At 41.5% G+C, this 24,991-nt stretch overlaps 1 protein-coding gene across 1 annotated transcript in view; it reads right to left on the bottom strand.

The window, feature by feature from the left end:
• The window catches only part of ltbp4 (latent transforming growth factor beta binding protein 4), a 71,364-nt gene that overhangs the window by 29,869 nt on the left and 16,504 nt on the right, over window positions 1-24,991 (bottom strand). The window contains exons 6-16 of the mRNA XM_022738432.1: window positions 17,064-17,126; window positions 15,024-15,146; window positions 9,698-9,874; window positions 7,009-7,146; window positions 5,368-5,763; window positions 5,037-5,213; window positions 4,565-4,696; window positions 3,942-4,067; window positions 3,717-3,830; window positions 2,102-2,221; window positions 1,517-1,630 (exon numbers count right to left, since the gene is read on the bottom strand). Coding sequence (XP_022594153.1) covers window positions 1,517-1,630; window positions 2,102-2,221; window positions 3,717-3,830; window positions 3,942-4,067; window positions 4,565-4,696; window positions 5,037-5,213; window positions 5,368-5,763; window positions 7,009-7,146; window positions 9,698-9,874; window positions 15,024-15,146; window positions 17,064-17,126 — 1,680 coding nt within the window. The remainder of the gene's footprint in view (window positions 1-1,516; window positions 1,631-2,101; window positions 2,222-3,716; window positions 3,831-3,941; window positions 4,068-4,564; window positions 4,697-5,036; window positions 5,214-5,367; window positions 5,764-7,008; window positions 7,147-9,697; window positions 9,875-15,023; window positions 15,147-17,063; window positions 17,127-24,991) is intronic.

Genomic DNA, 24,991 nt, shown 5'->3' with positions numbered 1-24,991 from the left:
TGTGCAGTTCCAACTCCTGCCAGTTCCCATGCACACCTGTTCCTCATCTGCCAATTAACTGCACACCCTGCAGCAGCTTTTAATCCCGGCTCATCTCTTCATTCTCTACCAGATCACTCAGTCACATTGTGTGGTACATACGTCATGGCCAACCTCAGCTCTCGTATCTTTTGCTCTGTGTTTTGTGGACTTCCCCTCTCACACATCTACAAGTTACCCTCAATAACTCAGCTCAACCTGCTTACAACTGTTTTCACTCTACCTGATCTGTTCTGCTTTGTGGATCCAGAAAAAGAAACACAAAACCTTACAGTAGTGGTTCCCAACCTTTTCCAACTCAAGGCCACTTGAAAATCTCAAAAATGTTGTAACAATACAGAGGCTAAATAATGCTAATACGGTCTCAGAGCACTTTTTATTTTAGTGATAATGATCAAACTTTCAGGACCGAACTGGAAGAAGGGGAAGCTCAGTTTTCCTTTTGGTTTGACAGAGGAGAGATCACTTGTAGATTCACCATCTGTCTCTGACTCTTTCTTTTTAAGTCTTCCTGCTGCTAACTAGCTATCCATGTTGATTGTCTAGTTTTTACCATGGATGTGATCTTTTAATGGACAGTCAGACTGAGATAGCAAACAGGTATATGATGTGGTCCGGTGACACCAACATAAAAGTTCCTGTCATTGACTTATCACAGTGATCAGCTACAAGAAGAAAATATATTTAATGCTTTTAAAGATTGTTTTGTTTTAAAACAATTAAATGTAGCCTACATTTTTTATTATAATAACATCTCTTCACCAAAATTGTACTGTTTTGCAAATGATTTGTCAGCCTATGGCCCAAAGTGTAACCATTGCCTTACACTAACTCGCAGAGAGAAAGAGTTTGTCCCAGAATGTCAGACCTTTCCTTTAAAACACACTTTGACTCATTGTCCTAACTTTCTTCTGCAGGTGTTTGTCTCTGTGTGATTTTTATGGAGATTAACCAACATGTAAATCTACTGAGGAAGAACTGCACAAACAACAGGAGGAGGCTGGTTCAGAGAAGTTACTGACGTCACAAGGTCAGTTCTGCTCCTCTCAATAAAAATACAATAATAGTTATTATTATTAATGAACATGTAATTATTTTAATGAACAGGCATGAGGTGTTCATTTAACTTGAATGTAAGTTGACACTGATTATGACTGGCTGCTGCACTGTTTTGTTTTTTATTTATGTAATGAATTTGACTGCATTGCCTTTCTACTTTAATTCTGTTTTTTATTCTTGTGAATCATCAGTTATATTGACACATTTACCTGCTGCAGTCTGACCTGTTGTGGAAGTTTCCTGTGCTCAGACCAGCTCATGTGAATCTGGTCAGTAACAGCACATCAACCTGAATAAACAAGTTTCTCTATGTACATCACAAATATGATTACCAAGAAAAGATGAAAACGTCTTATAGACCATCAGTGTCTGAGGTGAGTTCAGAATCTGGTTGGAAGGTTTGGGTCTTTCTCTTTACCTGTACAGTTGTTGTTGTGGAGCTTGTAACCATGGTGACAGACACAGCGGTAGCTTCCAGCTGTGTTTTCACAGCGACCGTTGGAGCAGGGAGCCTGGCGGCATTCGTCAATGTCTGCAGATAGTCACAACAGCAGAATGATGAGAGAAGCAGCTTGTGACTGTGGACACAATCATTCATCATCATCAGGCAGGAAACAGCTGTCTGACACAGCTTGTTGTCATGTGACTGATGATTCACTGTCACTTTATGAGGTGTCTGACTGTCCTGCGTGAGGATTGAGTGATTCAACACAACACATGTTGTGCAGCTCATTTGATTAGTTGATTGACATTTCATGATCAACATTAAATTAATCAGCAACTATTCTGATAATCAATTTAGCGAATTTAAATTTAAATTTAAATTTAATTATCTTTATATTTTTGCTGTTGCTGGAACAAAACAAGATATTTGATCAGGTCACTGTGGGATCCTGTCTTCTGATGTTTCATCCCATGAATGATTGATCAGTTAATTAAGAAAATGATAGGTACATTAATTGATAATGAAAAAAAACACTTACACATGACAGGTGGGTGTTACCTGTACAGAGCCTGTTGAGCAGTCCATATCCAGGCTGACAGGACGCGCAGCGATACGAACCAGGACTGTTGATACACTCCTGACCTGGACACTGCAGAGGGTCCTCACACTCATCCACATCTGAAACACACACACACACACACAAACACACACATACACACACAAACACACACATACACACACATACACACACATACACACACACACACACACACACACGCACACACACGCACACACACACACACACACACACACGTTTACACACATTTTTCACATCACATTCACTGTGTTAAACTGAGTGGACACTACTACAAGACTCAGATTTCAGCCAATACTATCTCTACCTCCACTCAGACTACTTCCTGGTCACATCCCTGTTTATCCAGTCATAGAAAATATGAACAATTTGTGTGAAATATTGTCATAATTGCTGTGAAGTCTTGAGTTATGGCTAAAAGGTGTTTTGTGAGGTCACACTGACCTTGACCTTTGACCATAGACCACCAAAATCTAATCAGTACATCCTTCAGTCCAAGTGAATGTTTGTACTTGTTTTACTCAATTACACTGTACCTAAGTACAATTTTGAGGTATTTGTACTGTATTTGAGTATTTCTATTTTCTGCTACTTTATACTTCTACTCCACTTCACTTCATACAGAGATATTTTTAATGCTCTAAATTTCTTTGAAATCTTTAATTACTTTGAAGATTAAGATTAATAAAACAAAATATCATCAACAAATCAATTACAATGTCTTATTTTAGGTTAAGATAAGACTGTATAGATCTTGGGAGGATTCAGAAGCTGCCCAGCACTTTATCATCTGCAACAATAAAGTGATCAACACATTAATGCATCAATAATTACAATACAATGATATACTGTACTAATATACTACATGAGATGGACCAAATTGCTATATTATATTATATTATATTATATTATATTGTATTATTGTATTTCTACAGTGTGGTACTGCTACTTTTAATTACCAGGTTTTATTAACAAAACCTCCTTGCAGCAGCAAAAGTCTTTATACAGAATGATCCCTTTCAATGTGCTATAATATTATGATTGTCATTTTTGATTATTTTTGATGCATTAACTTTTAACTGTTATTTTCATTTTTACATGTAAGGTGCATGATCACATTGTTTAATCTGTGACAATACATCACATTTTAAAAGTTGTTCATATGTTTTTGAAGTGAAAATTAATTCCAGCTGGCAGTGTTAGAGGTATCAATTAACATCAAAATGAAAAATACTCAAGTAAAGTACAAGTACCTCAAAAGCATTGGCATTAGCTAATTAACATTGGTATCAGTACCACTACCTGGCACTTGGCCTCTCAGCCACTAGCTACTGTGACTATCCTAATTCTAATCATCCTCATTCTAAATCACAATGTGTGCTGTGCAGTCTGCCTATTGTATCTTTGGTTTATTGGTCATTGTGACAATAAATATACTTAATATATATATATATATATATATACCCATTTACTTCAACTATCATAATTTTAGATTCTGTGCCTACTTGAGAGACTTTTTCATCTGGGACAGATAATCAAGTCTAGTAGTCTGCATCAGGCTTTAGTGTAAATCCTTACCTGTGCAGGTGTTGCCAGTGAGTCTGTAACCAAGGCGACAGACACATCTGTAGCTGCCTGGCATGTTTTCACAGCGCCCATTCCTGCAGGGGTTCAGCTGACACTCGTCAATGTCTGAGGGCGAGAGAGAGAGAGAGGGAAGGAGAGAGTGAGCTGCTGTTGTTACTGTGTGATGCAGCACAAACAGTCTGAACACATGACAAACCAACAGGAAGTCCACGTCACCTTGACAACTGGTCTGCTGGCTGCTGCTCCTGTATCCAGACGGACACACACATCTGTAGCTTCCCATGGTGTTCACACACTCTCCCACTGAACACACACCTGGAGACTGCACACACTCATTCACATCTACACTCACACACACACACATACACATACACACACACACACACACACACACACACACACACACAGACACACACACACACACACACACACACACACACAGATACAAACACTCAGAGTTATTAACAGACATGAACACACACCAGTATGTACAATTATTTATCTCTGTGTGACACTGACTCAGCTTTGAAGGACTGTGTTGAACAAATGAGCTCTATATAGATGATACAGTTGCCAAAAAAATTATATTACAATCAATTATAAAATTAAAAAATATTTGTTAATTAGACTTTATGTTAATTTTTGTATATGTATATGTATCAATATCAATATATAGATATCTGAAAATTATCAGTAAAATATCAGCAATATAGCTGAAAAATAGTAGTGAAAGATCTGAAAAAATAAATCAGTAAACTATCCAAATATTATTGTGTAAGTGTGTGTGTGTGTGTGTGTGTGTGTGTGTGTGTGTGTGTGTGTGTGTTTGTGTGTCTCACCTTGGCAGTGTGTGTGCTGAGAGTTGGGCTGGTATCCCTGATAACACACACAGGTGTGTTTCCCACCTGGCTGATCCACACAGCGGCCACGCCCACACACACCTGGTCTGCTCTCGCACACACCTCGCACTGCTGTTGCAAAAAAAAAAACAGGAATTAAATTATGATACATTATTCAGATTAGTACAGTTGTCTGTTTGTTAACCTGGGGGGTGGGCTGAGACGTTGTGAGTGTGCAGTAACTGTGTGTGTGTGTGTGTGTGTGTGTGTGTGTGTGTGTGTGTGTGTGTGTGTGTGTGTGTGTGTGTGTGTTACTGCTTTACAAACTAAACACTAATGCAGAAGTTGTTTTAGCGTATAAACAATTTTAGAAAACAGAACTGAGGACACCCTGGTGGTCTGGATCCAGCAGGAGGACCTTCAAACATCTGTCCTTTCTGCTCCAGCTGTGCTTGTGTCTGCTGGAACTCACTCTGGACTCTGGTCGGTCTGCTGGTCGGGCTGACAGGTGGTCTGTTCTGCAGAGGAGGGAGTTCTGCGCTGGTTCTCGAGCCACGCTCAGGGCTCTGCGGCTGGGCCGGAGCGGGGAGCGAGTCCCCTCTGGCTGGTGAATGGTCTGGTCGGGACACAGTGGAGGGACGAGCACCTGCTGAGACCAGAAAATACACAATGAAAACATAACAAAAAAACGTAGGGAAAAAAGTAGTGATAGTTCGATTAATAGGTCAGCTGATTCATCAGGCTGATATCTGGCAGTGTGACTCCTACTCCTGCTGTGATCTGCTGCTCTGAGCCTCTGTTACCTTGACTCCCAGTGGACGGAGGCTGTGGTCTTGGTTGTGTTGTGAATGATGGAGCAGATTCAGGAAAGCTCTGCTGGGTCCCAGTTCTGCCAGGAGTCTGGGGTTTGACGTGGGTGCCCGTGGTGTCGGTGCTGCCAGGCTGTACTGGTCTGTAGGGGGGAGAGCCAGCAGCCGGGCGGGTCTGAGGCTGAGACGGAGACTGAGGCGGAGGCCGGGGTTGAGGCTGAGGTAGACTGGGTCTAGTCTGGATACTGCTGGTGCCAGTTGATCCAGCGCTGGAGCCAACACTCGAAGCAGAGTCCAGTAAAGTACTTGCTCCACCAGCTGTCGCTCCAGAGGTCGAAGGTTTCTGCTGAGACCTGGAGGATCCGCTGCTACTGGCACCGGAATCAGGACCTGAGAGGGGGTGGAGGCAAATTAAGTATAGATGAATGGTTTGTGCAGGGGTCCTGAGTAATCAGTTTACAGCTAGGTCTCATTGAAATCCAGTCCAGCAAAGACTCGACCCTCATCTGAGTCAAACAAGAGTTTTAGAGGCTGGGTCACTGTTTTCAGGGCTCTAGACTTGCTTTGTACATTGGTTGCATTGGACTTTTACTTGTAACAGAGTATATTTACATTACTGTCCTAGTGCTTTTACTTAAGTAAGATCTGAATACTTCCTCCACCACTGATCTACATGTGGTGGAGCAGATACCTCCACTGATGATGTCGGGTCTGTGGTGGGCCCCTAAGGTCAATGTAGAGTTGTAACTAAAATCACCTCCTTGTGGTTACTGAGATAACGTGTCCACAAGAATGGGACGGAAGGACAACCTGAAAACAGTGTGTCCCCAGCTCTGGCTGTCACTGGCGACAGGCGTAACAAGCCTTGAAACTTTTTTGTTGATGAAAAAACAATCAATAATTCTCTTAATTTTGAATTAGCAGTGTGTTTTATGGCTGTGATGTCCCTCGAGGAGGAGCACAGGGCAGAGAAGACTCTCAGGGTCAGAGCCAATCAGAGGCAGAGTAGGGACGCCTGGGAAAAAAATAACACTACACACAGACCGATTAAATGTCAGGCACACTGGTGAAGATGTTTAGGTTCTGGTTGCATTCTGGAGCCCTGGCCTATCATATAAAGTCAATGCAAACTTGGGGGACTCAATGCTGGAACAATTATATGTTTGGGACTTTTGCTTGAAAAACTCAAAGATATTTTCAGTCCGGACCAAAGTGTTGGAGCGACCCATCAAGATTATCTTTAGTATGAATTAATCTAAAGATTATTTTCTTAATTAATAGATTGGTTTATAAAATGTGATAAACTGCCCATCACAGTTTGTTGTGAAGTGATGAAGAAAGATATTCACATTATTATGACAGGGGACTAAAGGAAACCAGAAAATATTCACAGTTAAGAAGCAGTTTCTTCAAAAATGATAATGATTAATTTTCTGTTGATCAGAGTAATCGATTAATCAAATAACTGTCACTGCCGACCTTTCAAAGCCACCAGCAAAACAATTCCATGACATGAGAAAGATCAGAACACAACCTCAGAAACTGAACCCCAGTCTTAAATAAAAACGTGTTAAAACACACAGGTGGTGTTGTTATCGACACACAGTATGTTTCAGGCTGGTCTACTGTAGCTACCCTGGTTCTCCTGGCTGCCGTGGGGTACCAGTGGGGCCCCTCGTCCCCCCAGCTGTTGGGTTACTCTCTGGTTGAACTGCAGGGCTGAAGCTGAGTAATGATAACCAGGACCGGCTGGACAGATCTCCTTAAAGGCCACTGCAGGCGGACACAGAGGGAGAAGTGATAACGCATCTCAGTTAATATAGAAACAGTCATCACCTGAAACAGAGAGACAGAACCAGAGCCTTCATTTCCAGATATATAGAAACTCACTCATTTCATCTCCAGCAGGGAGGGCGATTATAATTAACTCTTGTCTGGTTTTCAATTAAACCACTGCAGCACAAGAACCAGGAAGACTAAACTCACCATTCCTGTTCTTTCAGTTAGCTACAGAATACTGTAAATTCTCCTTTGAAAGCTGGTACTCAGATAACAGCCCTTGAACAAATAAGAAGCTAAAAAAAAAGAAAACACACACACATTGAAGGTGAAATTACTTGTACCTGTATAAAGTCCACAGCTCTAACACATCACACACATCTAACCCTAACCCTAACGCACCTCACCTCTTCTCTAACAGAATTAATGTTTTCATACTCTGTTACATTGTTAACGTATCATTTCTTTTTTGCCCTGCTCCTGATTATGTTACCGTCAACAAAATGTAACACTTCCTGATGCTTTTTCACATTAAAAGCCTACTGATAAAAGGAAGGCTGTAGGGCTTTTAATTTGAAAATACTGAAGCAATGTTGAGTTTCATTCATGTTGACATGACTCTTGCTGTGCTGGTGAATTATTGCATTGTAAATAAAATTACTTGTGGATTTTAAATAACTTCTGCCGATTTGTAACCACTGCTTGAAGGGTCTATGTAAGTTTTCTCTGCTGCTGCTGAACATGGTTTCTTGCAGAGAGCAGATGGCAGTGGTTGTCACATGACAAGAGCTTCAGCGATTGTTGTCTTTATGATACAAGAAGTTACAGCACATCCTCTTAGCAGCTTCGTCTTCAGGGCAGACTGGACGCTACAGTGAGTCGCTACCACCTCTGGAGACAGCTGTTGGTAAGTAAAGGAATGAAGTTTGATGCTGAACTCACACTTCTTCTACACTGGTGAGTAAATAGCTGCTAATGCTAACGTTAGCTATGTAGCAAATAGCAGAACTGACAAATAGCTCCTTTGAAGAACAGAAACACCTCAGGTCTGTATGATCTTTAGGAAGCAGTCAGTAACAACAATATTGGACAAATTAAAACGTTAATGACCTGATGATGGTGCTGGATGAAAAGTCAGAGGATGATCCAAGTTATTACAGTTCTTCATCAGGGGAACATGAACAACTGAACTAGGGCTGTCCCAAACGATTATTCTTTAAACAATTAATCTAGCAATTATTTTTTCGATTATTCTACTAATCTAACTATTATTTTTTTTATTAACCTAACAGTAATTTTATTGCAATTATTTTCCAGTTAGTCAGTTAATATAACAATTTGCCCCGTTCAACACACACACACACAAATGAAGATGCACTTTGCAGAGTCTGCAGACTACCGCACTGTTGGTGTCAAGATTAAAGTATTCCCAAACTTTGGAGGACCGTGTGCGAGCCTTTTTTGCCGCGTGTTGCTCCACACGCTCCGTCGTACTGCTGGTAGACGACGCCATGTTGTTCAGATTTTTTTTTTTTTTTTGCCATGTTGTTCAGATAGATTACACAGACGCAAATCATTCACGTAGTCAATGACTTCAATTACGTCACCGCGTTGTCCCAGCCCTTGCGCTGCGCTTGTATCCGGGTAAACCAAAGAAGATGGATATAAACGGTCCCATTAGAAAGTTCCGCTTTTGTTCTATGAACATTTACCCTGTGTGGTTTTACACGACGCGTCGACACTAAAATTCCACGTTGAATAATTTTTATAATCAACAACGTCGATTACGTCGGATAATCGTCCCAGCCCTAAACTGAACCATATTTCATTACTCTCTGATAGCTGCTGAGATTATTCAGTCTGAACCAAAGTGGTGGACCAACCAAAAGAACAGAGTAACACACAATTTATAGTCGGCACTTTTAAGGTGTGAAAACATTGAATTAACAAGTTGCCAATCTGGATCTATTGAAACAGGATAAATAAATTAAACACACTATTATCAGATGGACTGAATGAAGAGCTGAACTTTCAATAATTTTGATACAATATGATAGAAATAACACTTGAATTGGATTTATGGTTTGTTCTTTTGGTTTGATTTGTTTGGATTTTACCCAGAGATAAAGCCTAAAGTGTGAAGCAAAGAAAGGAAATAATACAGGTGACATGATGAAGGCTCAATTACTGAATGATGCAGTTATCCTACAGGATGCCTTGTATTTAGTTTGAAAATGTATATAAAATGGTTTTTAAACTGTTATTCCGGTTTGACCCGTGATAAGGGCAAAAGCTTTGATTCAGCCAAATGATGTTTGAAAAAAGAAGTAGTCTGAGTTCCCATGCTACCAGCTCCAGGACTGATCTTATCTGAGTTGAGCTGATTCATGATTTGATATATTTTCCATGATCCTGCTTTGCTGCGGTGCGAAATGTTCTACAGATAAGAACTGGTCTGCAGTCTCTTGCCCATGGCATTAAATTATCAGTTGGCTAGTAGGTTAATGGGTTAGCTTCCCTAATCGCCAAGTGCGAGCTAACCAACCTGAACCAAAGTAAGGACACCTCTGGCAGTCGGGTCCCCAGGCTTTGCCGACTCGGCTGCAGCAGCATATCTGTTTGGTGATGTTCCTGAGGATGGGCAAGGAGCAGGAGGATGGACCCTGACCTGAGCCCAGGACCCGGTGACACTGACCCTTCTCCTCTGATATCACACTCTGGGCTGTGGAGGACACACAGAAGAAGATAGGAAACGTGTTATAAGAAGAAACCCTGGAGCTTGTCTGGAAGCCAAACAGACTTGGGGCTGAGGCATCGGCAGAGCGCGGCATGCAGAATCAGTTCATGCTGTTCTTGGATCTATTCAGGCTGAAATCAACAGAGACATCCAAACAGAGCAGCCTCGACAGAGACTCAACACAGATCAAGCAAGCTCAGACATTTCCAGAGGTTTGACTGCAGGAAAAATGATGCAGCAACATCAACAGAGATCTCGTCCATGAGGCAAAAACCCTTCATTAAAACAGAGAGTAAAGGTGGTATGTGCAGCATCTCGTATTGATATCACAGGATGGTAGGCTCTCAACTATTTGACTGATGTTAGTTCATATTTTAATGTGTTTGTCTCTCTGACTCTGAACTCCCTGGCAGCACGGTAGAGCTTCTTGAGCCAAACAACAAAAATACAAATTAGCGAGCCTACGCAAATTTTCCTGAACTGCAACGGCAGTGACCATAACAAGATCATGGAAAATGCTGAAATGTCTAGTGCGGCAGTCATGGATCCATTAATGATTGGGCACAAGTCCAGGGACCAAATATATTAGGGACACCCTAGTCTTCACCTTCAAAAAAATACACATGAAACTAAGAAGAGACACAAAACCACTACAGAGACTCAAAAGAACAACAAAGAGAAAGAAAGAATCTACAAAGACATGTAAGATGAACCTACAGTGGATATAAAAAGTCTACACACCCCTGTTCAAATGCCAGGTTTTTGTCATGTAAAAAAAATTACATCAAGATAAATAATTTCACAACATTTTCCACCTTTAGTGTGACTTATAACCTGTACAACGCAATTGAAAAACAAACAGAAATCTTTCAGGGAGGTAAAGTAAAAACAAACAACTGAGATAATGTGGTTGCATAAGTGTGCACACCCTTTTATAACTGGGGATGTGGCTGTGTTCAGATTTAACCAATTACATTCAAACTCATGTTAAATTGGAGTCAGCACACACCTGTCACCAAATAAAGTGCCTCTGATCAACCCCAAATAAAGTTCAACTGTTCTAGTAGGCTTTTCCTGACATTTTTGTAGCCACATCTTCCAGCACAAGCCATGGTCCGCAGAGAGCTTCCAAAGCATCAGAGGGATCTCATTATTCAAAGATATCAGTCAGGTGAAGGCTACAAAAGAATTTCCAAGGAATTAAATATACCATGGAACACAGTGAAGACCGTCATCATCAAGTGGAGAAAATATGGCACAACAGTGACATTACCAAGAACAGGACATCCTTTCCAAAATTGATGATAAGACGAGAAGAAAACTGGTCAGGGAGGCGCCAAGAGGCCGACAGCAACACTGAAGGAGCTGCAGGAATTTCTGGCAAGTACTGGCTTGTAGTACATGTTGACAACAATCTCCCGTCTTCTTCATATGTCTGGGCTATGGGGTTAGGGTGGCAAGACGGAAGCCTTATCTTACAAGAGAAAAACATCAAAGCCCGGCTTAATTTTGCAAAAAGACATCTGAAATCTCCAAACGCATTTGGGAAAATTGTGTATGGTCTGATGAAACCAGAGTTGAACCTTTTGGACGTAATTCCAAAAAGGTATATTTGTGCAAAAACAACACTGCCACTCACCAAAAGAAACACCATACCTACAGTGAAGTATGATGGTGGCAGCTATCATTTGGGGCTGATTTTCTTCAGCTGGAACTGGGGCCTAGTCAGGGTGGAGGGAATTAATAACAGGTTCCAAATACCAGTCAGTGTTGGCACAAAACCTTCGGCCTTCTGTTAGAAAGCTGAAGATGAAGAGGAACTTCATCTTTCAGCACGACAATGACCCAAAGCACACATCTAAATCAACCAAAGAATGGCTTCACTGGAATAAGATTGAGGCTTTGGAATGGCCCAGCCAGAGTCCAGACCTGAATCCCATCGAACATCTGTGGGGTGATCTGAAGAGGGCTGTGCACAGGAGATGCCCTCGCAATCTGTCAGATTTGGAGCAGTTTTGCAAAGAAGAGTGGGCAAATATTGCCACATCAAGATGTGCCACGCTGATAGGCTCCTACCCAAAAAGACTGAGTGCTGTAATAAAAGCCAAAGGTGCTGCAACAAAGTATTAGTTTAAGGGTGTGCATATTTATGCAACCACGTTCTTTTAAGTTTTTTATTTTATATTTTTCCCCTTTAAAGGTTTCAGTTTGTTTTTCAGTTGCATTGTACAGGTTATAGGTCACATTAAAGGTGGAAAAAGTTGTGAAATTATTTGTCTTGCTGTCATTTTTTTACATCACGAAAACCTGGCATTTGAACAGGGGTGTGTAGACTTTTTATATCCACTGTACATATACACAAAAAAAACACAAAGCGACACAAAACCACCACAAAGAGACTCAAAACAACAAGACAGCAAGACTCAAGACAACCACAAAGAGACACAAGATGACCACAAAGAGACACACAGAAACTACAAAGAAACATAAGATGACCATACACATACACAAAAAACTCAAAAGAGACACATAACCACTGCAAAGAAACTCAAAAGAACCACAAAGAGACTCAGTAGGAGGGGTGGGGGCCTTTTTCATGTCTGTGCCCAGGGGAACACTTTGTTATAATCTGCCCATAGTAGCACTGGAGGAAAATAGTTGAATACTTGTTATATCAGTCACATAACAGTTTCTACCTACATTTTATACAAAATTAGCCAACATCAGCTAATGGTCACTACACACCAAAAGAAGTCATATCAGCAAAACTCCTGCCTGTGTTTCACAGAGAAGATCCGTTTTATTGCTTAAAATTTCAGCTTTTTTACGTTATTTACATTCATTCATACATTCTCACATTAAAATATGGCATGTAGTTTGTTGTGCAATTAGTTGCTTGGATATTTTGACTCTGAGCCAATCTATGAAAACATTGACATAATGATGGCAGTGGCTAAAATAACACACATAGCACATTAAACGGTAAGGAACTTAACATCAGAGTGAACAGCAGCGTTTCTCTGTCCTCTCTCTTCTCCTGTAACCACACCCAGCAGTGATGTCATAGTGTACTGACACATCCGGCAGTACACTTGTACATCACAGCAGCAAGGCTAGAAGATAAGGCACTCAAGTACTCTTTAATGAAAGCCAACATAACAAAGACAAACAGAGATACTCACTGAGACGACAAACAACACAAGTGACGACAAACTTAGCCAAGCAGCCGAGACAGCGTTAGACCCACAGGTTCAGTCAGGACGGCCAGAGCAACTGTCTCCTAGAAATTCCATTTATATACTACTTTAATTTGTTCAATTTATACCTGATATCAAATGTACAGTATTGTTTCATGGAAACCAAGTGCTGTACAAATTACATCTGAAACAACATAGAGAGGGAACAGTCTAATGAACACATCTAACAACATGTTTAATTAGTTTTCCTACAATAACTACAGGTCTGGTCACACCAGGTTCTAAAATGCTGAAAAAGATTCACCACAACTACTGTATTTGCTTCAGGGCCGAAGTCAATCAATGGAAATATTCCGCATGGAGTGACCTTTGACTTGTAAACTCATGTCACTGATTGAGCTGTGAGTAAGGAAGCTATCGTAGCTCATTATCTGTCTTGTTTGTTTAAATGAAAGTGTAAATTTGTGACAGTTTTATTGGGAGTTAGGTGACAGACTGTTTCTCTCTGTAAAACTACGAACTGTCATTTATACACACTGTTTTTTTTCTTCTGTGCAGCACAAAACTGTCCACCTTCACTCCCTGGAAAAAGATCCCACCAAACAGAATTTTATAAGAACGTAACTGACAAAACAAACAAGTCATATATAAATGTAGAGTCTAGGAGAAAAGCAAACTTACACAAACACACACCTGACAACCAGAGACCAAACAGACACACACACACACACACATATAATACACACCCCTCTACAGCAAGTCCAGACAGTTTGGAAGCAACACAGACAAAACATGAGTCAGACTTAATAAACCAGCGTTGAGCTTTGATTAATTAGAGCGTTGTCCTTGGTTACCAGGCAGACCAGCATCCTGCAGCGGACCCACACCTCCTCCTCCTCCTCCTCCTCCTTTTCAGTGAATGCCAGTCAGAATAAGCAGATCACCAGTCAGGCTTCATAAAAACCATCTGAGCACCAGCTTCCACTGATGTTCAGCAGAACAAAGAGTTCTACTGACCTCTAACAGAACAAAGAACCCACTTACAAAGACGTTCATTGACGTGCAGGGATTCAGAGGGATGGTGAGTGGACTTCTGCTGACTTTGACTTTTCTAAGTATTAAAGGGTCAGTCCACCTGCAGTGACATACTATAAATAGAGACAAAGTCCATGTCAGGAGGAGGTTGTGGTGGATGGATGAATATGACACAGGAGCATGACGTTAGCTGTTTATATTGTAACCATGACAACAAAGATTGTCTAATGTTGAGGAAGTACTTATTTTAACCCAAACCATGATCTTTTCCTAAACTTAACCAAGCCATGACCCTTATTATAGTAGCCATGGTGACAAAGGTAGGTATGCTGCTGTTGGTACAGTCCACGCATTTAGTGTATCCCTGACAACCGAGGTCTGGTGCACCTGCCATTGTAGGGGTGTTATTTCAGGAGACCCAACTATGGGTCGTATCAAAGGGTTGAAAAAAAACCGACCTGTGTGGTTGTTCAGGTTGGAGGAGCTGTTGCACAGGAAATGTACTCGTTGGTATATTGGGGGGAAAATATTGCTACACAACAACAGATTAATATTTTGGGTACCTTTTGTCAGCAGATCAGTTTTTTTGATCACCTAGGGGAGGCATCAGATTCATCCAAGAGTCAATGTGCAGCAGGACAACAGGACAGTACAGGGCTGTATACAATCTGATGTTTTGTTTGTTCTGCTTTGTGTGCGATGAAGATCTCGATCTAAACCTTGTGCAGCAGTTTGTGGATTCTTTTTTTTTCCAACAGATTTTAGAAAGTGAGCTGAGATGGATTCAGGAAGTCCTGGTCTGGAGTCTGCGTTATTCCTGATTTCATTCCCAAGCTGGCGGCAGCATATACGTGTGTGTGTGTGTGTGTGTGTGTGTGTGTGTGTGTGTGTGTGTTACTTACAGATGCAGATTCCATGTGAGGCATCAAGGATGAACCCCGCCCTACACACACAGCTATAGCTCCCCCTGGTGTTCACACAGATCCCGTTCTCACACAGCCCCGGCTGAAGGCACTCATTCACATCTACACACACACATTTACACACAACGCATGAACAATAGCCAACTGTGTAAGAGACTCTGCATGAGGACACGATTTATTTTAAAATGTGGGTGTAAGGAACATTTGGACAGAATAAGTGAGATTAATGAGATTTGTAATAAGACAAAACTTAATATCAAGTTGATTCTGAAGTGAGTTTAATTTCTGAAAATGATGTGAAATTTAATCTTCTTGAAGAAAATAGATGTGTGTGCCCAGTTTATCCTCTTAGTGTGATGTTGGTGCTGAAGAGGAGGATCAGCTCTGTCAGGTCTGTGATTTGTTATTGAAGGTGTTTTAAACACTGACACTTTTCAGTCATATTACTGTGTGTCTTGTAATTTAAAAGGTATGACAGATAAGAACTCATTCATTCATACACAATAACACACACAGACATGCATGTGGACATACAAACTGCTATCACACACACACACTCACAACAACATGAGCTCAAAGATGAAGCAGCTATGGTCTCTGTTGAGTTGGTAACACTGAGTTTGTTTAAATACACAATCAGGTTTCTGGAGAATCAATCATATCCTAGTTTCAGACGTGAATAAGCAAAGTGGGCACTCTGATAGAAACCAGGACACAGATTATGTAGTATTCAGTCAGTAAAACAACAAATATGATGGTAAATGACGTGCTGATGACCAACACTCTGAAATACAGAGAAGGTTAATAAAGAAATGATTGATTATTGTTGTTTATCATTAGCAGTAGAGTTTAGATCAGCCACACAACACTCCTCTAACCACCTGGATGAAAAAAATTATTATTAATAATAATAATAATAATAATAATAATAATAATAATCATAATATACTATATATTATATATACGCTATTGATATATAGTAATATAATATATAAAATCCACCTATGAACAGTAACAACTTTTTTAACCTGTTTGTCAGGTTGCAGCTCCTCACACTCTGAAACCTGATGACTGAGACTGAACAGATTGTGTTGATATTTTATTAGTCCTGTTTTTCTTTGGTTTGATAGAGGAAGATAATTGAGAACTTGTTTTCATTACATTTTCATGTATATTCAAATCATGTTCTGTCAAAATTATTCTGCTCTGGCAATGAATAACTTCAGTTGCCAGTTCACTCTGGTTTCATGTTGCATCTCACCCACAGAGACCTGGTTGTAAGAGTGTCTACTCATAATGAAAGCAGGAGGTTTCAGTGTCGGACTGTAGATCACATGTGTTTTTCAGAGGGCCACAGTTAGTAATGCATCCTGTGTAGACATTTGGAATATCTGTTCTGTCAGCAGCGGTGGAAGAAGTACTCAGTAGAAGTACCAGTATACCAAACATACCTTGGAATTACATTGGAATTAAAGTCCTGTAATCGAAATCCTGCTTAAGTAAAAGTACTGCAGTATTCTCAGCAAAATTTACTTGCAGAATTAAAAGTAAAAGTATGCCCTCCACTTTAAACTGTCTGCTCACAGTGAGTTATGATTCTGAATGAAATCATCATATGATTGATCCTGAGTCATTTTGCTGTTGTAGATGCTTTAACTACGTCATGTACACTTAGTTTAGTCCACTGGTTTGGTAATTTTACCAAGTTTGGCCTCAAACGATTTAATGGAACCATGTGAGAAGTTCAGAGGTGACGCCAGTCTGACCTGAATCTGTAAAATGTAGAATATTTCTCCCTGAAATGTAGTGAGGTACAAGTATAAATTGTATTAAGGAGAACCATTAAAGTAAAATACAAGTACCAATAGGTACACATTAACGTATGACAGTCCAACAAACCACCAACTGTACGATTACAACCTGCTCTTCCACCTGAGCTATTGTCACCATCTGTCTGTGACCTCTGACCTATAGTACTGTGCGTACGTGTGTGTGTGTGTGTGTTTGCGGAAAACTCACCAACACACTGTGTTCCATTGGCTTGCTCAAAACCAACAGGACAGCTACTGTTGCTTTCAACTGCTAATGATTAATGATGGAATATGAGACAGAGACAGAGGGAGGGGGGCAAAGAAAGAACGGATTAATAAACTGACATCTGATCAGGATGTGAGTATGAATGTGAATTCATACATATTTATTTCCCACAGTGTTATCCACTGTAAACAGCTCTCTCTCAGCTGGCTGTGTTAAGCATTCAGGGGTGAACCCCCCTCTAAGAAAACCTGTTGACCCTACTGGTTTCAATAACTAGACCTATCTGCAAATGACTGTTTCAGAGAAGCCTGTTTATTTAAAGTTGGTTTAAAAAAGTTTCTAATGACCTACGACTTTCAGCTGAAGAAGGAGACTGTTTGATTTTCAATTCTGTCGATCTCAGATTATCGTTCTGTTTTATTGGATCACCTTGAAAAGCGGCATCAGGGACACTGTCCCAGACTGGTTCAAATCCTGCTCAGCAAACACAATGTTTTTGGTCATGTCACTGATGCCTCCTCATGCTGACCTGTGGTGTTCCCCAAGGCTCCATCCTTACCCGTTATATCACCCCCTTTCGAGCTGTTCTGAGGGCGATCTTTTGAGGTGACAGGTCTGTGTGACGCTAAGGTGTTTGAGCTGGCAGGCTCAGTTGTTTTTTTTTGCTTTGGAAGTGACCATGGTTTCCCAAGCCATTTTTGTCATCTTCTTTATTTCCTGCATGGTGGGCTTCCCTTGATGCATCATCAGTGCAGCGTGAGTGCGTACACAGGGATGGAGGTTCTGCAGGAACAAGGACTTGAAAGTGGAGTTTTCCTCTAAGCCTACCTACCCTCAAAATATGCATTTTACGTGATGATGTTCACGGCGTGAGTGTTTGATTGGAGATGCTGCAACCACAGATTCTATCTCATCAGCAGCAGAAGAGAATTCCTCTGTCAGTGCTTGACGGAGCTCTTTGTAGTCATCTGGGAGGCAGTGATTGCATAGACTTGTGGACTGCTTTTGAGCTGGTCTTCCACACAAGTTTAGTTTTCTCCCTTTTGGTTGCATGGAGCAAATCAATTAAGTTGTGATCTAACTCCTTAAAGTAGTTTTCAATGTGTTGATCAGAGTTGTCTGGATCAAAATGTTCAAGGTCCTTTGCTATGAACTCAAGCACTTCGAGGCCAGGGCACTGTGAGGTCCCTTCTGTGGAAGGCAAGACTAAGCTAGCTGGACTAGAGGAAGGAGCTGAGCAGCTGTCATCACTCTCGTGGAGGTGCAGTGAGGAGGCTGAACAGTCCTGAAAAGTCTTGGTCCTCCTCTTGGAGGGGTGAGCACAGGTGACAGTGACTATGATCAGTGACTCTACAAGGTAAAGTGATTTTACCTCCTCCTCTAGGGCTGCTTGGCTCTGAAGGGCAATGCTGGTTTGCCTGCGGAAGTTCTACAGCAAACATCTTAAATATGGGCCTTTGGATGAGTCTGAGCATCACCTGTCACTGAGTAGCAAGTCTATTTCTTTACTGCACTGGAATTTAACTTGCTGATAAATTCCAGGTAGCCAGGCTTCAGGCTCTGTGCTAAGGAAGAAATAAACTACTTTACAGAGGGGTTCTCCATTGTTGTGTCTGGGAAAGAGGGACGTTAAAAAGTTGTTTAGCAAAAAAAAGAAGGTAATGTAGTTGGCTGTGGTGTTGCGCTGGCAGACACCTTGTAGTTTAGTTTGGCAGTACACTAGTCTAACTAAACAATGCAGTGGCCTACACTCTGGGGGGTAGCTTCCTGTGGAGGAGGGGTAGCTACACTAGTGGGCATAAAAGAGTAGGGACAGTAAAAGCAAGTGCAGGTTTACTGTCTGCTTGACAAATGTTTCAAAAGCAGTGACCGAGATGCAAAGGCAGTAACAGTCAGAGGATTATATCTTCAAGTTAACTCAGGCTGTAATGCAAGCCAGTAGCAACTAGGTGCAGAACTTGGGTTTCACAGGGCTGGTAGCACGCTGTGGCTCTATCTCAGGCTCTATTTCTTACTCAGGCTGAAATGCTTGGCAGTAACAGCCAGGTACAAGCTCTCTGTATTACACAGGGCTGGTGACACGCTGTGTCTAAGTTAAAGGGATGAGCACTTGAATTAACAGCCAATTCTGGCAGTTTGACTAGATAGATGTGATATTCAAATGCTGAACTGAGGTTCTTACACTTCCTACAAATAAGCTAAACTGGAATAATTAGCAGCAACAGCAAGCTCTTATTGTGATACTAATGCTTAGGTGTTAGCTATTAATAACTGGAGGACGTTTACTTTTGCTTCAGCTTAATTTGGTAAACCAATTCTCACCACAGTGCACTTGTTTGTAAGTACACCTGGACGCGGTTTTGGCCAAATTATGAACTTAATATTAAATCAGCTGGCTGACCTTGTGTTGTATCTGCTGATTCTGAAGAAAACTTGGTTTACTCTCAGTTATTCCGAAGCAGGGGGCTGTTGTTGAGGAGAGGAGTGTTTGCAGGCTGCTGTGAGCAGGCTGGCAAGAGAGCTGGTTTCTCAGGTAGCAGGGCTGACCTGGGCTGGGGCCTTGTTGCCCTTTGAAGAGCAGAGAGGGAAGAGCAGGAGCTGCTCTGAGGGCAAGTCGAGAAGAGAAGAGAGGGGAAGAAAGAAGATCTGGTTTTGATTGGTGACACCCTGGGGAGTCACATGTCACACACTGACCAACACTGGCTGGTAAGTGAGGTCCCTGGGGGAGGGTAATCCCCAGTTGTGAACAGTGAGGAAATGTGGGGAGGTGAGTTCCTTTGTCTGTGGAGCAAAGAAACATCTTGTCTCTTGAATGAGTCCCAACACAGCAAAGGGCCACAGGCCAGACTTGAACCAAGACGCCGTAGCAAGAACTAAAAACCCAAATGTCACATGCTCAACCAGGTGGGGCGAGAGACAGAGTATCTTTCTTATTTAGTCTCTGACACAGAGCACAGCCTCCGTCTGGATCTACAATAGTGTAGTCTTTATTTACTCCAATTCCAGAACGTAACAGACTTTTATTACGGGCAGGTCTTTATGTTTAACTCCCTCTGTTTGATATGTGGAGTTGGTCATAGTCGTTAGTACGAAGCCTTGTTACCGATGACTTCTCTCTCTCCCTCCCTCTCTCCTGCTCTCTCTGCATCGTGTGTCTTATGTTTAGTTATTCCTCACATCAAAGTAGTTTATTTGCTATAATGGAGGCGAGGCTCAGTGTATTGGAAGTGCTCCTCCTCTTCCCTGCAGTTCCCGAGCAGCAGGGAAACCAGAGGTTCAGTAGACCGTAGCATTGTTACCATCAAATGGGATATTTACAGTATTTTCACTATTTCTGTGACAGGAACAATCAGAGCTCTCATCCCTTAATGCTTAAAAGAAACAGAATCATTTCTATTGTCAACAGTTTGAAATAATCAAATTGATATTTTCACTTCATTTCAGAAAAAAAGCCTTTTATGACTCAAAAACTAATTAATAATTACTCAGTATGATGTTTATCATATAAAGTCATTAATATCAGCTAAGGCTGAATGATTGAGGTCAAGTAGATGGAGCAGACCCAGACATCTCTCTGAAGGCAGCATTAGAGACTGAATCTGATTCAGGAGGTCATGGGTAGTGGGTGGAGGTCAATGAGTAGCAAAGACAGGCTGCTGGATTCTGGATCATCTGTAAGGGTTTCACAGTGTGAGGAGAGGTCCACCAGAAGAGCATGCAGCAGTCGGTAATGAAGGAACATGTCAGAGTAATAGTGCAACACTGTGGCTCACTGATGTTTTTAATAGTGTTTGGAAAACATCAGTAACATCAGGCTGCTGTTACACACAGTAACCTGTTAGTATGAGACATTAAGTCTTGGTTTGGATCAGCTCATGAGATTTATTGAATAGAATCATCAGACTTCTATTTCATGTTTCTCCTTTAAAATGACAAAAACAACTCTGACTTCTTAGAACAGGTTTAATAAACCTGGCTCTCCCTCTGTTTATTTCTGAGACATTTAAACACTAATAGTAGACATCATCCAGCTGGCAGTACACAGCAGAAAGAGAGTGTGTGTGTATGTGTGTGTGTGTCCTCTCTCTGTGGCTTTTAAAGCTGTATTGCGTAATTCTTTCTGATTTGAGAGACTGATGTGAAGTTGGATTCCAGCAAGTGTGCTAACACAACTTCCCATGTGTCTGTACACACACGTGCAGATGTTCAGTGTGTATGTGTGTGTGTGTGTGTGTGTGTGTGTGTGTGTGTGTGAATTAAAGGCCTACAGTCCCACAGACCTACATTCCTTTACTGTTAGTCAGCTCTCTACACAAACATGGAAGCATCATTATCGACTGCTTGGTGGTTGTGTGTGTGTGTGTGTGTGTGTGTGTGTGTGTGTGTGTGTGTGTGTGTGTGTGTGTGTGTGTGTGTGTGTGTGTGTGTGTGTGTGTGTGTGTGTGTGGTGTGTGTGTGTGTGTTGTGTGTGGTAGTGTGTGTGATAATGTCAGATAGTTATATAAGCAGCTTCTGGTGGAATATCTCCAAAATATTTCAGTCATAAAGTATCAGAGTTTCACAGAGAGAAAGAGAGAGGGAAAATGACTTCTCTCTGTGTGTGTGTGTGTGTGTGTGTGTGTGTGTGTGTGTGTGTGTGTGTGTGTGTGTGTGTGTGTGTGTGTGTGTGTGTTTAAGGTTGGCAGTACATCAGTATCACAGAGGTATTTTTGGAAACCAGTGTCAGGACTTTGATGCTGTTAAGGAAAACAAAACTGAAACTCTTTGAACAAACTTTATTTGAGTCTGAGCAGCTGATCGATCTGACGCGTGGAACCTCTTGCATCGGCAACAGTCAAACCTCTTATGATGAAATATATAAAGTGGTGGTCTGGGAGCTGATAAGATCTCACCACTGTCATGCTCTTAAAAAATTTAATCACTTTTGATTCTCTCAATAAATGAAATGAAACTCATCAGTAACAGTGAACTGCTGGTTCCTCTCAAGGTTTCTGGCTCAATAACACAAAGTCCACCCACTGGGAACAGTAAGGGCCTTTAGTAAATCCTCATTTGGGCTTTTTCTGTTCAGGATCAACATGTGGGAGTCTTTACCCACAGAACTTAACATGACAAGGATCATTTGCAACAGCAGCATCAGTCATTGGATCATTGTTTGTGTGTCTTGCTGTTGTGTATGTGTCTTGGCTCAGATGGGTGTTGGTTCATACAGTATACTTATTGTATACCACTGTATCTAACCCTAACCCTGCTAGGCCCGCACAATATGAGGAAAATCTGTGTGATAACATTGTTCAATATTGCGATGACAATATGACTTGCCATAAACTAGAAACACCTCCTCCTGGTTGTATGCCTCCTCCACTCAGACTAGTTTCAGGTTACATCCCTATTTATCCAGAGTCATTTAGAATATGAACCTGTCACAGCCTGCCTTCTTTCCTGCTGCACTGGGAAATTTCCCCTCACCCCGCCGCCGTCTCACTCTCCACTCCGCCACACATCCTCATCAGCCTCACCATCCCCACCTGTTGCTCCCAGCTGCACTCCATCTCCAATCAAGCCGGTATTTAAGCAGCCTTGGTCCACTCACTGTCAGATTGTCTTTGCTGACATGCATGACTTTCCAGCACTCTCTCGGACTGATTTTGAATTGGCTTGCCTCTGACCACCTCTCCTTGTCTCTGCCCCGGTAAACCCAACAGCCTTCTGTCCCTGGCTACGAGTTTTGCCTGTGCTCTTCCTGGTTCTCGTCTGCCTGTGGCTGTGTGGCGCTTGACTGCTTCGGCTCACACGAGTGAGATCGCCATTCCACCTGCCGCCATCAGAGCCTCCTGCCGAGTTAAACATCTCCTCCGTGTAAGTGCCTTTGGTATTTCCTGTTCTGCTGGTTCTTCAGTCATCCGCCTGACCACGACAACTCTTCTGCCTGCTCCCTCTGGGTTTGTCTGCTCTGCTGCCTGCCTGTCACCGACTCCGCTTCCTCATTGACCACAAGTGCTGCTTGCTCCCCAACGGTGCCTTCGTCCTATCCACGAACTCTGAGTTCACCCACGTCTCCCCACGAACTCTGCTTAACCCATGAACTGAAAACTGTTATTACCTGAGCCAAATCCATACTTACCTGCAACCTTTGGTGACTCACCAGTGCTACATTCATCCTGTTGAAAGCATCAATAAAGGTCATTTCCAACTACTCATCTGTTTGATTGTGCTGCAACTGGGTCCTACCACACCCTGTGACAGAACCATTTGTGTGAAATTTTGTTATAACTGCTGTGAAGTTTTTAGTAATGGCTAAAAAGTGTTTTGTGAAGTCACACTGACCTTGACCTTTGACCATTAAAGTCAAATCAGTTTCATCCTTGAGTCCAAGTGAATGTTTGTACCAAATCTGCAGAAGTTCCATCAAGGTGTTACTGAGATGTTGTGTCCATGAGAATGGGACGGACGCAGGACAAGCAGAAAACAATTGCTTTGTTGTTCTGGCTGTTGCCAGGGCAGAGGAGTAATAAACAAATATTGAAGTGTGCATATCCTCTGTCTTCCTTTACCATGGTGCTAGCTAACCTCACAGTCACCACCAAACTGACAGTGGAGGTTATCTCATTGGTTGAAGCCATATAATGTTATATTTATCTTATCTCATCAATACGGTACAGCTTATCTGGCTCTTAATTAATAAAATAAAAAAACAATACAAAAGGAACAGAATAAACAAAATTATTAGTTTCTAGAGCAGCAACAACAATGTTCACAGCAGCAGTCACTGTATATAAACTCAATATCTCTCTGGAAACAAATGTAAAATGTCTAAACTAAATAAAGCCCTGTGTGAATGGATGGCATGTGTAAATAAAAGTAAAATTTCCATTTTCCCTAATTCATTGCATTTCAGTCTTTTGCAATGTTTATTGCGCATGTTCACATCAAGATGATGATGAAAATATGATTTATCGTTCAGCAAAAGTCCCTTCATGAATAAACATTAAATCATAAAGGAGCTTGATGCAGATCACACAGAACCAGTTCTGTGGCCAGTTCTGAGGCATAACCTTAACACCTAGAGAGAACAAGGCCGCAGCACTGAATCATTTGGTCTGTAAGACGTTAAACGAAAGTCAGTTATACCTTCCTGAGGCCCAACATCATCACATGTCTTGTTTTGTTTCAGCAACAGTTCAAAACTTAAAGAGACTGTTTTTTTATCACTTTTAGACAAAGACGAGCAGTAGAACCAGAAGTGTTTTCTGCTTGAAGAATGACTAAAATGATCAGTTATTGAAATAGTTGCTAATTGTTTTTCTCTTGATCAACTAATTAATTCATTGACTTATTGTTTCAGCTCTAACTGAAAGAGAGAAGAGGAGGCCTGATGCTGACTGTGTGACACCTGCAGTGGATCCAGGAAGATTTAAGGTGCTTTAGAAGAGGAAGATCTGACCACAGTGAGCAAGACATTCTTCAGGCTCTGAGGCAAAGCACAAAGGGGATGTATCAAAAGCCTTGATATAGTCGGACATAGGCTAAATCAATCAAAAATAAAGGCTTTTAATAAATCTCCTCTCCTGCCTGAAGAACATTTCCTTTACAACATGGTTTTGTTGTTGCAGTTGGGGTAAGTTTTCCTGGGTCGTTCCTCCGCCTTGTCACTTATCTGGCCCCATGTTACTAAGTGAAGCTGAGAGTGACCAGGTTTAAAGGCCTGGAAAACCAGAATGCATGGATGGACCTGTGCCATCCGTCTGAATGATTTACTGGCAGCTATGTTTACAGGCTGTTAAATGTTCTGCAGCTGATAAGTGATCCAGCCTGTAAACAGACATTCAGCGCTCACTTTTCTCCAGTGGATGTTTGTTTGGTCGCTTGTTTCACGAGCTGAGCTGCAGGACAATACGTGTGTTCATGTT

This window comes from Seriola dumerili, unplaced genomic scaffold (assembly GCF_002260705.1).
Source record: "Seriola dumerili isolate Sdu_G_001 unplaced genomic scaffold, Sdu_1.0 BDQW01000036.1, whole genome shotgun sequence".
Classification (NCBI taxonomy): domain Eukaryota; kingdom Metazoa; phylum Chordata; class Actinopteri; order Carangiformes; family Carangidae; genus Seriola; species Seriola dumerili.
This window is presented reverse-complemented; position numbering and strand designations above follow the sequence as displayed.